The sequence below is a fragment of the Pinus tabuliformis genome, chromosome 5_1, assembly GCF_031772625.1.
Source record: "Pinus tabuliformis cultivar Carrire ecotype Pingquan chromosome 5_1, CPIR1, whole genome shotgun sequence".
NCBI lineage: Eukaryota > Viridiplantae > Streptophyta > Pinopsida > Pinales > Pinaceae > Pinus > Pinus tabuliformis.
Genome location: NC_142305.1, coordinates 781,004,605 through 781,020,810, shown reverse-complemented (window position 1 = coordinate 781,020,810; position 16,206 = coordinate 781,004,605). Strand labels below are relative to the sequence as shown.

At 38.9% G+C, this 16,206-nt stretch overlaps 1 protein-coding gene across 2 annotated transcripts; it reads left to right on the top strand.

The window, feature by feature from the left end:
- The first annotated feature begins 315 nt into the window (after positions 1–315).
- On the top strand, positions 316–6,564 carry LOC149167272 (boron transporter 1-like). Of its 2 annotated transcripts, none has more exons than XM_089432914.1 (12): positions 316–1,780; positions 2,052–2,134; positions 2,508–2,700; positions 2,894–3,032; positions 3,328–3,493; positions 3,922–4,088; positions 4,268–4,441; positions 4,590–4,685; positions 4,782–4,919; positions 5,035–5,354; positions 5,580–5,782; positions 5,861–5,998. In XM_089432914.1, the coding sequence occupies exons 1-11, from the start codon at positions 1,677–1,679 to the stop codon at positions 5,743–5,745; spliced, it is 1,746 nt and encodes a 581-aa protein (XP_089289040.1). In that variant the 5' UTR covers positions 316–1,676; the 3' UTR covers positions 5,746–5,782; positions 5,861–5,998. The 2 variants fall into 2 exon arrangements, with proteins under 2 accessions (XP_089289040.1, XP_089289039.1); XM_089432913.1 differs by having other exon boundaries at positions 332–1,780; positions 5,512–5,782; positions 5,861–6,564.
- Positions 6,565–16,206: the final 9,642 nt, after the last annotated feature.

The window sequence follows — 16,206 nt, the reverse complement described above, 5'->3', positions numbered from 1 at the left end:
AAACTTAGGATTCCGACCAAATTAAAATAAATTTCAGGTAAAACCAACCAAGCAATAACCGTAAAAGAAAACCACAACATCACATAGTTAAATTAAGCCCATTTAATATGGTTACTAGTGGGCGAGGATCGAAGGGACGAGAAGGAGAATATTAAATTTGTAAAGAAGGAGAATATTAAATTTGTAAAGGAGTTAAAAAATCATGGCTTTTCTTTAACACACTCTAAACGCGGCGTACTTCATCTTCTAAATATAGTAAGCAAGCCTGTTCAACGGACCCTCCATTACTGAACACATTGTGCTCGGCGGTCTTTACAGGTCGAAAATATGCTAACAAATCGCCATTGCTACTGCTGCTACGGAGGTGAGATGCATTTTCATTTTACTGTGTTTGTTTTAAGTATGAAATGGAAATGGCTTTTAATGGATCAGAAACAGTTTTGACGGCCGACAAATTAGAATGTTTACTGTAATTCTAACATTTTCGAACCTAAATAGCAAAACAAAATTGACGTTTCCACATTATATTCTGTATATCCCAAAGTTTCTGCTTTTCAGAGTCCTACTTCAGGTGAAAAGACAGATAAGATGGACCTCGGAAGCAGACAGCCATACATTTTATTATTTATTCATGAGAATCTCTGCCTCTGCAACTTTCCGTCTATATATAATTTTGTCAATAGAGCTTCCTTGCTCATTCGTGGTTGTGAAGTGAAGTCCTAGTCGAGAGCTGCTAGAAATCTTTTCGAGTTGTGACAGCGTTTTCGTTTTATTGTGTCAGAATATAACATGTAATCCAACTACTTCCTTCGGTTATGGCATATTTAGGAATAAAATCATCGCGCTCCAGCAATTCACCAGTCTTTTTTTGTTGAACAAAGCTTCGCACGCAAGCTTTAAAGAACAGTTAAATTTCATATTAGCAGCATGGCGTATTCTTTCTCTTTGCCATAAATGCTGCAGTTTGCATTAAGGGAAATGCATCGGCGATTATTTTCTCTATGAAATTCTGTAATGGAGGCCTTTGCAAGGTTTTCTTTTGATGTCTAGGAATAATCAGTACTGTGCCGCTAGCATCTGCGTTTTAGTTGTTGTGTAAACTTGTACGGCAAGAAATCCTAGTCTTTGTCGTCAAATATGGACTTCAATTTTCTCGGCTCACGCTAACTCCCTCGTTTTTCCCGCCATTGTTTTCTGCTAAAGCTGGAACACGAGTTCGAAGCTTTATGATTTTCTTTTATAATCTTTCTTAGAGCTCAGATGACCAGCTTTGCATCTTTTTGTTTCAAATTATCAAATTTAGAGATACTGTCGAAGTAAATATCTCATGGTAAGTTAGCCCCGCCATCACAAATGCTCGACTTCCATAGCTCTGTTCTTTTTTTCTTTGCATTGGCTGTCGTGAACGTTCAGATCTGTCAATACCCGACATCCATAGCTCTATTCTTTTTTTCTTTGCATTGGCCGTCGTGAACGTTCAGATCTGTCACCATGAATAGTGGATATCCATAAGTTTTCGTTATTATTCCGGACATTAAACCCTGCGAATACAAAGCGCGGTCTACTTCCGTATGCTTTTTGTGCAGACTTTGCTTTGCGCTTCTCATTCAACGTTTTAGACTTCAAAGGCGATTATCCAACAATCCTGTGCAACTTTTCACCAGTCGCTTTTTGTCATGGAGGAGACTTTTGTGCCATTCCAAGGAATCAAGAATGACCTGAAGGGAAGGTTGCTCTGTTACAAACAGGACTGGACCGGTGGTTTCAATGCAGGATTCAGGTATTTAGTTCAACACGAGCTAATTATAATGATCATGGAACGATATTAATTGAGTCTAAACAGTTTGGCATTTTGAGCATTATTGACTCCTCTTCTTTATTTGATTACTGCTAAGTTCTACAGTATTTGGATATTTTTATAAATATTTCCATTTGTTCCTTAAATTCATTTGCTAGATATATATCCAGCATGTCCAAACTCCAACACACTTTATGCAGATGAATTGTGTTATATGATCTAAAAAAGTGATGGAATAATGGTGCTTGAACAGGATCCTTGCTCCCACAACATACATATTCTTTGCTTCTGCTATTCCAGTAATTTCTTTTGGAGAACAACTGGACAGAAACACAAGTAAGTTGATCTTCTTTTGACGCTCTCTAATTTGAGTCTGTCTTTCTGATAATGACTAAGCAGGAGTATGAGGAAGGGAAAGCTTTCACGATCTAATTGTATTTACTAACCAGTCTTCATTGTAGGCAGATCTTCAGTAGTTTTATGACAGACATAGGAGTTCCGTGAAGGATTATAAGCATCGATCCAGTGAAACATTTCGAACACATTTCATTATAAAGATAGACAATCACTTTAGAAGGTCAATGTGCTTAGAAAGAAAGTTTGGAAAAGGATAGCAAATACAATTAGGTGTTAATGTTCTCCTCTATCATCTTGCCAGATGCTTTAGTAATACATGGTATTGAAAATTAACAAATAAAATGTGCCGCAGATGGAATCTTTACTGCAGTTCAGACGTTGTCATCCACTGCAATATGTGGCATCATTCATTCTCTTATTGGAGGTCAACCTCTGCTAATTCTTGGGGTGGCTGAACCAACTGTGCTTATGTATACATTCATGTACAACTTTGCTAAAGATAGAGAAGATTTAGGCCCAAAATTGTTCTTGGCTTGGACAGGCTGGTATGTACTTGAAATATTATCACCATCTGTGATCTTTCACAAATTTATTCCCTTTTGCAATAGTATAATATATGTCGGTACAAGACAGTATGATATATTTTATTTAGTTATTAATGAACGATACTGGAGATTTTATACAAAGAAGCATGCATTCAATTGGAGTAACTACCAATTCTCTGCTTGTTACACACAGGGTATGCATATGGACGTCATTCTTGTTAATCTTGCTGGCCATTCTGGGGGCATGCTCAATTATCAACAGATTTACGAGGATAGCTGGAGAACTATTTGGAATGCTCATTGCTATATTGTTTATACAACAGGCTATCCGGGTATGATTTTGTTAAAATGTTCACTTGCCATAAAATGGCATTGATGAGCTCATTCTATCCTTTATAACAATTCTCCTTTTGTTTTCCTAAATGTGAAACATCCATAACCACATCTGAAATGATTGCCGGTAATAACTACATATTTTCCAAGCCCTGATGAGGGCAAGATGTTGGTAAAATATTACAAAACTTCAAAATAAGTAGGACAAAAATAAATATCAGAAACAGATATTCGACAAAACCAAATTACGTTTTGGAGGTGCACTAAAGCATTGCATGGAACAACTGCCTCCAGGGTGCTGTGGATGAATTTCGGGTTTCAAACAAGAACAATGCAACTCTTGAACAATTGACCAGTCCTTGGCGCTTTGGAAATGGAATGTTTGCATTGGTCCTCTCATTTGGCCTTCTATTTAGTGGACTGAAGAGCCGTACGGCAAGATCATGGCGTTATGGAACAGGTACTTACAGTAGGAACATGCATATCTGGGGCTAATCGTCTCCTATTCATTCAATAAAGCTGTTCTCTACTTTTTTTATTCTGCATTATGATGACTCTGGATTTTTCTTTTCCTTATTGACGTTCCATAACTGCAAGATAGATAACAGCTAAGACGTCTAATAGCCAGGTTATCTGGACTCATCTATGAAAAATGACAAGTTTTTTATTTCAAGTACAGTCATAATAAGGAACAAGAAGGATCTCAATAAACCTTTTTACACTGAGAAATTCTAGCACCTATTAAGTCCATAAACTTTGGTCTAAAGAGCCATCAAAGGGTTGATTAGTACCATGGATTCCAGCTGTTTATTGACGAGCAGGCTTGAATCTTTCGTAGATTTTCTGTTTGTTTCTTAAATTGACCCCCGTGATGTATTTATATGACAGGTTGGCTACGAGGTCTTATCGCGGATTATGGAGTTCCTTTGATGGTACTTGTTTGGACTGGAGTGTCATATATACCGGCAGGTCATGTTCCAGATGGAATTCCCAGGCGCCTGTATAGCCCAAATCCATGGTCACCTGGTGCTTATGACAACTGGACAGTAATCAAGGTAAATATATCATTCCCTATAAAACGTAGACCACATTACAGGAGCTACTAATCAAGTTAGATGTATTTTCACTATGATGAATATATGACTATCTACATTTTACTAATTTTGGTATTTTCCCCAAAGCTTGAGTTCTTCCAGTTTTGTGCACTAATTTCAAACTTTATTTCTCCATTTAGGATATGCGGGATGTGCCATTGATATATATTGTCGGTGCATTTATTCCGGCCACAATGATTGCTGTCCTCTACTATTTCGACCACAGCGTGGCATCTCAACTTGCTCAGCAAAAGGAATTCAACTTGAGAAAACCACCTTCTTTCCATTATGATCTGCTTCTTTTGGGCTTCTTGGTAAGCAAAATCAGGACTGTATTGTAGAATAAATTTTGGTAACGGTTATAACTATGAGATACTTATATATTTTGTCAGACAAATTTTTAGTTGCATCAGTAATACAAAGGTGTTAAGGTCTTTTGAGATTCAACATATTCTTGGGCAGGTTATTATTTGTGGTCTTTTGGGCATACCTCCTTCAAATGGTGTCATACCCCAGTCTCCAATGCACACAAAAAGCTTAGCTACTTTGAAACACCAGGTACCTTTCAATTACAACACAGATTTTGAGTTTTATGCTTGTAAAGATGTAAGGATGATTAAGAATGTGATATTTGATCAATTATACTTGTTACAGTTGGTCCGTGATAGATTGGTAAAGACTGCTAAGAAAAACATTAAACAAAATTCAAGCTTAGGGCAATTGTATGGAAACATGCAAGAAACATATCAGCAAATGCAAACTCCATTGGTTTACCAGCCACCTCCGACACTAGTAAGTTAACAATGCTTTTGGATGTTTAAAAAGTTGTAAGTTTTTCTTAATCGGAACCGAAACTTTCCCGGTTCTTTCTCATTCAATTTTGAATGTGTTTTTGGCTTTTGGGCAGGCACTGAAAGAACTTGAACAGGGCACCCTTCAATTAGCTGCATCTATTGGGAATTTAGATGCCCCGGTTGACGAATCAATTTTTGATCCAGAGAAGGACATTGATAACCTACTTCCAGTTGAGGTCAAAGAACAACGCTTCAGTAACTTGTTGCAATCCATGATGGTCGGTTCCTGTGTTGCAGCTATGCCCTTTCTTAAAATGATTCCTACTTCAGTGCTTTGGGGTTATTTTGCATTCATGGCAATAGAAAGCTTGCCTGGCAATCAATTTTGGGAAAGGATACTACTACTCCTTACTGCTCCAAGCCGTAGATACAAGTATGGACATTTTCACATCATACTCTTAAACCCTTGGTTTCGCTTTCAAAACCTCTTGCAACTATCGCTGGATGCAGCAAATCCAAATATGATAATTTTAAAATGCAATTTGTAGCATTGAACTTGATCAATTTTCTATTTTGAATATTTGTCACAGAGTTCTTGAGCAGTCTCATGCTTCATTTGTTGAGACTGTGCCTTTCAAAATCATTGTCATGTTCACAGTTTTCCAGACATGCTATTTGCTGGTCTGTTTTGGGATTACATGGATTCCAATAGCTGGTGTTCTTTTCCCGCTGCTTATAATGCTCCTAGTTCCTGCAAGACAATATGTCCTTCCCAAGTTTTTCAAGGGAGCACACCTTCAGGAATTGGATGCGGCAGAGTATGAAGAGGCTACAGGATTACCATATAACATAGCATTAAAGGTAAGTGCTTATTGTCATTTTGATACATGATTTAATGTTAAACTAAATTGAAAAGCTGATAACTTTTTTGTTTTCTAGGAATCTGAAGCTCATGGGCTTGGGAAAGGACCAGGAGTTGGAAAAGCAGATGATGCTGAGATTTTTGATGGGGTAATCACTAGAAGCCGAGGTGAGGTTAAACACATTTACAGTCCAAGAATATCTAGTTCCAGTGACGCAGCTGAAGCCAGAAACCCTTTTAGCCCACGGATTTCTTTTTCAAGTCAACACCATCCACAGTCAAGAGAAGGCAAACATGCATCATCTCCATGGACTGGCGAAACCAAACAACAAGCTTTCAGCCCGCGAATAACTGAACTGAGACAAAGTAGCCCCAGAAAATGTAGCCCTGCAACCGGTGAAAGACACCCGCAGAAGATCTTCAGTCCACGAATGTCTAACATTGGGGAGGGTCCAAGTACACCTACATCCAACAACTGATTAGAGGGCCAGTAAAAGTATGCACTGGAATTTCATCATTGTCTGGTTTTCGTTGTTGCGAGTAAAATAGTTTGGATGTTTTATATGTAGACCAACCATGTGATCTCTTATTACCCATCTGGCTCTCTCTGCTGGGCATACCCAGAGTCTCACCCTGTTATCCGAGTCCGAGAGCCATGCGTGTTCTATATGAAGACTTATCAGAGATTTCGAATCGCTGCTGTAATTTAGGCTTTGAAAAAGAGCTTGAAATATTGTATAATAATGATAGGATAATACATATATTTATACAAATATAAAGATTCGTTGAGATCAATCATAGATGGACTCAAATATATAAATATATAGATTCGTTGAGATTAATCATAGATGGACTCAAATGCGCATGTGAAGTAGATAGTTGTGAAATCCAATCACTCAAGTCACTCGGGAGCCCATTCTAATTGTTTTGAGTTGCCAAGAAATATTGTAATGTCTGGTTATCTAAATATTTTAATTTGCTCATATAAAAATAAAAATAAAATAAAATTAAAATTAAAATTTGTTTGGTTTGACCATCTATAGTTTTGTGAATTATATATATATAAGTTAGAGGAGTGTTTAGAGATCGCAGGTGTAAAAGAACCGAGTTTGCTTGTATTACCATTACTCTTCTCCTCTAAGCCGATGATATTGTTCTTCTTGCTAGAAGCTATGAGGACCTGGACAAGCAACTTAAGATTCTTCATGACTATTCTTCCAAGATGTATATGATGGTTAATACCGATAATATTAAAATCATGATAATTAAATCCAAAACTATCACACATGAAAATTTCATCTATGATAACAATTGCTTGGATCAGACCTCTTCTTATAGATATTTGGGTATTGGCATTCCTTATCAGCTCAATTGAAACTATAATATTGAGAAAATGATAATTGGAGGTTGGAAAGCTTATTATGCGCTTGAAAACAATTGTAAGGCGACCAATCTTTGTATTTGGAGTAAAAAAATGTTCATCTTTGAGACCCTCGTCACCCTTGTTGTCCTATATGGTTGTGAAGTCCAGGGTTGTAGTATGTCTAGAGAGTCGTGGAGAAAGATTAAGATGATTCAAAAGCAATTCATAACCTACATTCTAAAGATCAAGGGAATTACCCCCATCCTATCCTCTTGATCGAAGTTGGCCTCTCCCCTATTGAAAGTAGAGCTATGTTTAAATATCTAATGTATAAGAAGAAGCTTTACAACATGGACTCTAATAGGCTTCCTAAAATTGCTTCTAACTTTAGTCAAAACCCCCACCTTCGCCTCAAGCATGGGTGTCATAAGGATGCCCAACCTTGGCTCAGCGATTGGAGGGTAAATGAGGAGATCATATTGGGAAGCAAGGATAATGTCTAAGATAGAATCACCTCCAAATTTAAGGATAAGTTATGGGATGATAAGGAGCTAGAGGGTAAAGGAAGCTAAGATATTATAAGGATGTGATCAACTCCACCCTTGAGAACCATAATTATCTTTTTGTTTTGACCAACTCAAAGAAAAATATGAACAACATTAAGATTAGAACTAATTCTCAAGAGCTTCGAAGTAAAATCGAGTAGTGGTCTACTCCCAAGACTCACTGGGACGATAAATTTGTATGCTTTGCGATACTATGAGAGTGGATGATGAAAAACACTTTCTTTTAGATCGTCCGACCCTTACTCACATCCGCTCTCATTTGTCTAACATCTGCCACACTTCCAGTCTTTTTGACTTATTAATTTAGCCCAACTATAGTGATCTTGGTGTGCTTCTTTCCCTTCTTGTTAAGTAGCGAAACAATATTCTAAAGAATTACAATTAGATTCTTCTTCCTCTTAAGGTCTGATAGACCGCATTGGTCTTAGTGGACGTTAATCATCATCATCATCATCATCATCATCATATATATATATATATATATATATATATACACACACACACACACACACACACTAGTTTTTATCCATCTTAAGTCTAGATCTATCAAGCACTTAGAGAGATTAAATCTTTTGCGGTGGAAACCTTTTCTCAAGTTTTGCATTAAAAAAAAAGGTTTGCACCTTGAGAAATTTGATCCCTCTTTAAGCTTGGTAGATATAGAGTTAAGATGGATCTATGTTGGTAATACTAAATCAAAATATTATATAAATAACATTTTCCATGAAATTACTTTAAAAATATAAATATTATGTTAACATTCAATTATATTTTTCACAAAACACATATAATGACTATAGAGAGAAATTTAATAATAATAAAAAGGTTTTTTCACAAACAAGAGAGAATCTATTTAGTATTTATAAGAAAGTAAGTTATTTAATTTTAATAATAAAATTCAATTTGGTAATTGAGATGGTCGTGACACTACGTAGAATGATTGCTAGGGGAATAGGTAGTGTAAAATGAGGTGATGTTGTTATTGCTTGTCTTTCCTTTGCTTGCTCTTAGTAGAGGAGGAGCATTAGTCTTCTATATATTTTTAATAGATATTAGTAGGGTTTTCTAGGCCATTATAATGGGGTAACATAGGTAACAAAAGAACATAACTAATTTTTGTCTTCATAAGCATTATGGTTGATGATACTATGAAAATTAGCCCACCAAAAGAAAGAATTACCAAAATTTGAGGCGTCATGTGATTATTGAAAAGGAGGGTAATTTATCTCTTTCCTAAGCCTCTCAGTTATAGCCAGGGGTCAAGTGGTATGATCAACGTTGATTAATGCTCCTTTAGTAGGTATGTTTAATTAATTCAAAATCGAATTCTAATTTAATATGTATAAATATTTTCTCAAGAAATATGGAATTAATTGAAAATTTGGGTTGTATTTAGACCCAACAATTATCTAACCTTGAAGGTTTGGAAACTTCCTAGTCACTATGTTGACATGTTTGAATAAAATTATTGATTTTAGAAGTAAAGTCTCTATTGGATGTACCTTGGCTTCATTAGGGTCCTTTGCTTTTAGCTATGAACAATTCTTCTTTGCATGCCACTTTCTCTTTCAATTGTTTGTTTCTCAACTTTTCCTCCATCAAGTTGTAGGACTAGATGATCAAATCATCTAGTTCATCTATTACATTGACTAGTTTTATCTATCCTTATTTAGTTGAGACAAGCTTTTTGATTCATCCTTGTGTGAACTACCCCAATATTTTTTTGGCAATGAACTCTATTGGAGGTTCTTTGAATCCCTAATCCTGCTCCAAAATATTTAACTTGTCGATTCTTGCCTAGAAATGCCTTCTTCAATACTGAGAATGTTGCTAGGTATTTGTAAGGTTTCACTTTCTATAATTTCTTTTGTAGTTAACTATTCTCTTCTAGTTTCCTTTGGGACTTTAATCCCCCCTCCATGGCATCCTTACGGTGAGTCTTTGATAACCAAGTAGACTTTAATAAGTGATAAAGTTTTACTACTTGTTCTTGCCAAGTCACCTGCAACTTTGTGGTGATTCCCTTCATTTGTTCTAATGCTTTATCAAGCTTTTCTATATGTTGTCATGCAACTTAGATATTTGTTTGAACTCATCTACCATGGATCACTCCTTTAAATCTTAGAGAAATGAGAAGGATTTCTTGGTGATGTTCAAAATATTCTCCATAACTTACTCTAGGTCCTTTATTTTCTAATCATTCTCTTCAATTTGGGTTTGAGGTTGATGTATTTGTTGTTGAAAATCTGTCCTAAAACCTTGAAGTGTTGTTAATCATCCTTTCTCAATGGTTTGGTTGAATTCCTAATGAATGTTCCCATAAGTAGCCTTGTCTTGGTTGAAGTAGTTAGTATGACTGTTATGGTTTCTAGTACCCCTTCTTCCTATCCATATCTAGTTATACTTGGGCCTTATCACCTATGTTAAGTTTCTTTCTTTCTCAAGATAGAAGGGATTAAACCACAATTTCTTTATTATAAACTTATTGGTACAACCAATGTTCTCCTTTTTTGTTTTTCCCTAGAAACCAAAGATGCACATCTTCTAGTTCAAATATGGGTAGGAATTCAATGAGTGGTTTTATATTGATTATGTAACACCCCTATGCTACCCCTGCTTATTGTGATAATGATTGTGATTGTAATACCAACATTAGAGGACCGTGAATGGTTGGATCTCTAATTTAACATATTACTAATATTATTATTTAATTAACAACTAAGGGTTGGACCACCTTACAGATCCTTGGTTTGAGGGGGGGGGCTTGCTTGCTCACTTATCTTTTCCTAAAGCATGTTCGCCTACTTTTCTTGCATGAATAACCATGACCCATACCGTTTGATAAAACATTGGGGTCGTTAAAACGCTTGGGGGTCAGTTATTTGATAGGTAATTATTGGATGTGACTGGACCTAAACAAAAGTAGTAGAGCTCTTCATCATTAGTTACACAAGTAAAGGAGTGGGTGTGTCGGTATGATATCACACCCCACCACTAGACAGTCAAAACAAAATGATGAGGCAAACAATGGGGGTTTATCATTCCGTGTGGATGATTCCACAATATGGACATAGGGAAAGACTATACAAAAACGGAAAACAACAGATCGTGGGAAGGGGGGAGGAGAAGGAGAAATCGAGAGGAAAGGAGAGCAGGCGCAAGATGTTGAAGAATGTAACTAGTGCTAGTCTTCATAATTGTATTTGTCAAAAGAAATTTTAGTATTAAAGAAGATGACTTATTAAAGCATGGGTTTCATGATTGGATCAATGTTCTAGGTCAAAACCTCCATTAAAGGCTCTTAGGTTTTGTCTTAAGTCAATAGAGTCATTGTCACTTTTATTAGACCCTTCTTAGGCTTTTGTATCACGTAAAAATAATTATTTTTGAGTCAAAAAGGTCATTTTCACTTTCGCACCAAGTCAACCCCATTGTAATATCTCGAATTTTGATTTTTCATTTGAGGAGATTAACGAAGTTTATTGGGGAGGTGCTAGGCATAAGACAATTTTGTAGTTCGAGTTTCAGATATGATTTCCGCTTAAGGAGCTTAGGTGAAAAGGCAAGATTACAACTCATTGGCAAGTGGGGGCCATAAGAGAGACAAAAAGGCAATGCACACTTATGGAGAAAGAGAGAGAAAAAGAAAGGGGATGAACTAGTGGAGAGTGGGGGCCACCAAGGGAGAGAGAGGCCAACAATTATAAATAGAGAAAGGAGGCTCTCATTTTGGGAATCTTTAGTCAGTTTACAATTTCAACATATTAGTTCTCTTGAGCTACTTAGCCAAGACAACCGTGTTGTTTAGAACAAGGAATTTCCGAGCAGGAATTCCACCTCTACCTTCGGTGAACTTCGAGTGTCACCCTAGGGGAGTAAGAAAGAGTCCATCTCAGGGCTTCTCTAGGAGCTACAAAGTAGACTATTTCTAGATGGAGTGTGCTTCTCTTAGGGTGCAAAAGGAAATTCGAAGGGGCTGAGAGAAGCTAGCAAATAGTGGAGTTTGGTTGAAAAATTTGCAGAGATTTATCCATTGGGAGGGCGAGTTTTTCTTTGGTGATTTGCAGGGCTGAGAGTGCTACATTTTGGAGGGCCAAATTTATATATTTCTGATGTTTCTGGACAGCTACTGCACATACATTTTGATAGGGAGATTTGGGAAGTTCGGGCTAAGGAGAAATAAAGAGGCTTGGAGTGATTTGCAGGGCTTGGAGGAGATTTTTATAGTAATTGATTGGCCTTGTATAGCATAATTATTTCTACAAGGCGTTTTTCCAACTAGTTAGAACCATACACATTTCTTGGGGTCACAGGGGCACGTTGGATTCAGCCTGAACCCTTTCTGGATTTTTGTGGGTTTATTAAGAGGATTCTGCAACGAATTTTATAGAGGCAATATTCAGGCCTGAAATCCTCATTCTTATAGGAGGGCGAATTGTTCGCTGGGGAGTCTGCATCACTTGGTGGGCTCAGTTTTGGCTTGAAGTTGGGCCAAACCATTTCTGAGTATTTCTGGGGTTTTGGAGGGGAGTCTGTGGCTGAAATTTCAAGGTGATCCAAGAATTATTCAGGGTAGAATCTTTAGTTCCAGTCCAACAACAATAGCAGTGACTTTATGGGTAGTGCACAATACTAGTTTGGGCCAATATTTCCTCCAGATCATAGTTGTACTACATGGGGTTTGCATAACTTGCATAGCAAGCCCAGGTTCCAAAACTTCAACTCATTTTATGTACTCTTTTATCATAAAATTAATAAAATGGCTTAGATTGTGTTGCTGGACATTTTGGTGTTTTAATTATTGTGTATGAGTTCCAATTTATTTATTGTTCTTAGTCCATTGCTTGGTATTAGCTGTTAAATTCCAATTAGGAATATTACAGTGGTATCAGAGCATGATCTTGGCCAGCTGTGGGGGAGCCAGCAAGATCATGGAGGATTTGGCCATGCATTCATAGTGACTAGTGAATTTATGGGCACTCTGATGACACTGAAAGAGAAGAGTACAAAAGGGATCATGGAGGAGTTGATGAGGGAGAACCGATTGTTGAGGAGGAAAAACCAACAAGTCCTAGAGAGGATGCAACAAATGATGGGGACGTTGAGACATAACCAACAAAGAAGCCACACACATGCACACTCAGTTCAGCAGAACAATACCCATGGCTAGCCCAGCCAACCTACCATGCCTCATTTTCTGGGTGAACCGAAGAAGGAGAGGGAACCAGACACCTTTGTAGATTTGATGAGGCCCTCCATGGATAGGATTGATGAGTGTGAGGTGTTGGATCCTAGGATTAGGAGGGCTTTCTCATTTGAGGAGCATAGAGGAGGACAATTAGAGGATGAGACCGAGAGGCACTTTTGTTGGTGGAGACCTGGCTTTAGATATCAGAAGCCTGAGGAGGAGGTTGAGCATGAGATTGTGGGCACATAGGAGTGTGAGGAGCATGTCGATGTGTCCAATGTGACGCATGAGTCACCCTTGTTGGAGATCCCTTCAGTAGCTCCAGTTGTCACCCTAATGGAAAGAGTAGAGCATACACTCAGTGGGGCATTTGTTGATGAGAAGCCACCCATGGATGATATGTTGTCCATTGTTGAGGGATCCATTGATGAGGTGTCCATGGCCATGTTTTAGTTTTCAGGTGATAACAACACACAAGAGGTTGATGAGGTTCCAGGAGACATATCCACCATTGATGAGGAGTCGATATGTATAGAGGCATCTATGATAGAGTTTCCAAATGGTAGCTACCAATTGTTATGCATGATGAGCTATCTTTGGAGGGACAGTTAGTGGCTCATGTTGAGCCCATGGTGGAGGAGGATGAGCATCCATCCTTAGAGTCGGCCATCGATGAGGAGCAGTTAGATGCATCGGAAGCCAACATGGATGTCATACTTTCAGATGATAGTCCCTTTCAGGCATACATCGATGAGGCTTGCGGCATTATTGGGCCACCTCTGCATGTTAGTGAGAGAGAGGCCGCGTTACCTAGGCAAAATACATGGATTTTCCTGAATAGTGAGATGGGGCGACACGAGCTGCATAGGGTGCAATATTCGCACAATGGAGGACACATTCCGTGTATGGTTTTTCATGCATTTGATCTCTCTCTTAGGGTTGGATGGCGAAAAATATTGAGTTGGTAACCAGTGGAGTTGGCTAGGAAGTTAGATGCATCCATGGCCATAGTTTAGCAGAGGTTGTGGATTACCAGAGGGGCTCGAGAGCCAAACTGTTGTTGGGATCCAGGTGGGATTCTCCATCACATTGTGGAGTCGATAGGTGATGGTAGTAGTTGCATGATGGACTCGGTGGTTGGATGCACACACCTTTTCATATCCCCTTTAGAGTTCTTGACAACACTAGTGATAGGATGGATTGACAGAGGATCAGGAAGGTTTCATGAGTTGTCATGGCATGTTGGGTTGACATGGGATTGTAGGATGATTAGACTACTCTGGTAGGAGTTGGTAGGAGGAGGTGGCATTTTCAGGCCACCAAACAGGGCATCATATGGAGACAATGCTCTCTCATTGATGTATTGGGCACTAGAGCTATTGAGGTTTGACATGGTAGCATTATTCCCAATTGCATGTGAGGAGTTGGACCACATAGGTGTACTTGGGCAAATGAGGAGGTGTAGATCACATCATGGTGGGTGTACTAGCAGAGTGGTGGATGCATGGGCACATATGGGATGCCCTATGGTACATGGTGGCATGGCATTGAGTTTTTGTATCCAGTTGTGCATAGAGTTGTGCCATGGAGTTCAATGCTATGCAGAGGAGTGTAGGGGTACGTATTTGAGTGCAGTAGAGGATGATGATGCACGACAGGTTTTTGAAGTGTTTCTGCCAGAGAGATCTCCTAATGAGGGCATTAGACACACCATTGGGTTTCGCACACTCAGATTTGGAGAGCACATTGATGACAGGGTCGACCGAGCTTCCATTTTTCATTTTCCAACATTTCACACTGACACAGGGGACTTGGATATCGTCTCTTGATGCTCATGTCATGAGCAATAGGACCCTGGAGGATGGTCTAATACAGTTGGAGGGACACGGTGCATCAGGAGAGAGGCTGTCCAGCTATGGCATATGGTCAGGGCGCGAGTTAGTGGATGCATGCTTGGGGGTGGTATTATATTCTATAAAGGTAACACTTGCACCACCCTTGAGCCCACACCCAGGGAGATGCATGACCCCCTTTTGGTAAGACATTATGAGGTGTCTCATCAGCATCTACAACCATTGGTGGACCTTACTTCCAGACGAATGTTTAGACTCCAAGCAGGATTTGGGAGCACTTTCAGGAGGCAGGATGACAGATCCCAATACATGGTATGGTCGACGAAAGGAAATTTCACACACACTAGATTGGTTCATGATGTAGGGAGTCCATATATTGATTGCATGCAGGGACTTGAGACGTGGTAGAGGTTGGTGCCAACAGCTATTAGGACTATGCTACAACCATTTTGGCTATGGAATCCAGGGAGTTGGTTGGTTGATGGGACACTCTATTTTGTGATGAGTGGGATCAGGACAGAGGATAACCCAACTCACACTTGGTTTGACATGTGGGGGAGTGTTGAAGCCTTTGTTACATGGCAAGGTTGGTTTTCCTTGTTGCTGCTACGGATCAGGGTGAGTGTTGGATGGGTAGGTCATGACATCGTGGAGATTCCTAGGCCAGATGCATTGGGGCTCTATAGATATTTTTCCATTAGGTCCCAGGAGAGGAGGATACAACTTGCACATGATGGGTAGATTATCATGGTTAGAGTTGCACAGCGACAACATGGTGGAACCCATTTTAGACTAGCATGGGATCCGGGCATCATAGGATTTGGCAGTACAACTACCCTTGGGGATGAACCGATTTCTATAGGGAGAGATCATTCAGATCTTCCATTGGGATTCAATGATTCGCTGATGGTGTGGGGGACTTCATCAGCATGGTAGGGGCATCAACAGGAAGATATCAAGGGAAGCTCATGTGAGCGAGACTTTATCTCTACAGGGATTGGGTGGTATCTTCAAGAGTTTACTCTTGGAGTGTATGAGATGGACCACTCAGTAGGGAAGCTTCATGAGGAGTTAGATAGAGTGCTACATTATCATGATCATGATTCCCTACTCATTTATGGTATGCAGAGGGCTTATGGTACTTATACATGGCAGGATAGTGAGTGGAGCAAGGGGAGCTTCACGTTGGACATGATGGCTTGGGATCCTAGTATTGAGGGATTCCTTCATGACAGGATAATGAAAATGTCAGGGATGATTTAGTGGTGTATTTGGGACCCTGGCATAGTTTGCAGTAACAATGGGGATCAACAGCTAGAGAGGGTGCTTGTTCAGGCATTGCTTGAGGACAAGCAATTTTTGGCGGGGAGGACTGTAATATCCCCAATTTTGATTTTTCATTTGAGGAGATTAACGAAGTTTATTGGGGAGGTGCTAGGCATAGCACAATTTT

Coding starts and splice junctions, on each gene's coding strand:
- LOC149167272 (XM_089432913.1), top strand. CDS start 1,677: ATGGAGGAGACTTTTGTGCCATTCCAAGGAATCAAGAATGACCTGAAG. Junction 4,442..4,589: donor TGCTTCTTTTGGGCTTCTTG/GTAAGCAAAATC, acceptor ATTCTTGGGCAG/GTTATTATTTGTGGTCTTTT. Junction 5,783..5,860: donor CATATAACATAGCATTAAAG/GTAAGTGCTTAT, acceptor TTTGTTTTCTAG/GAATCTGAAGCTCATGGGCT.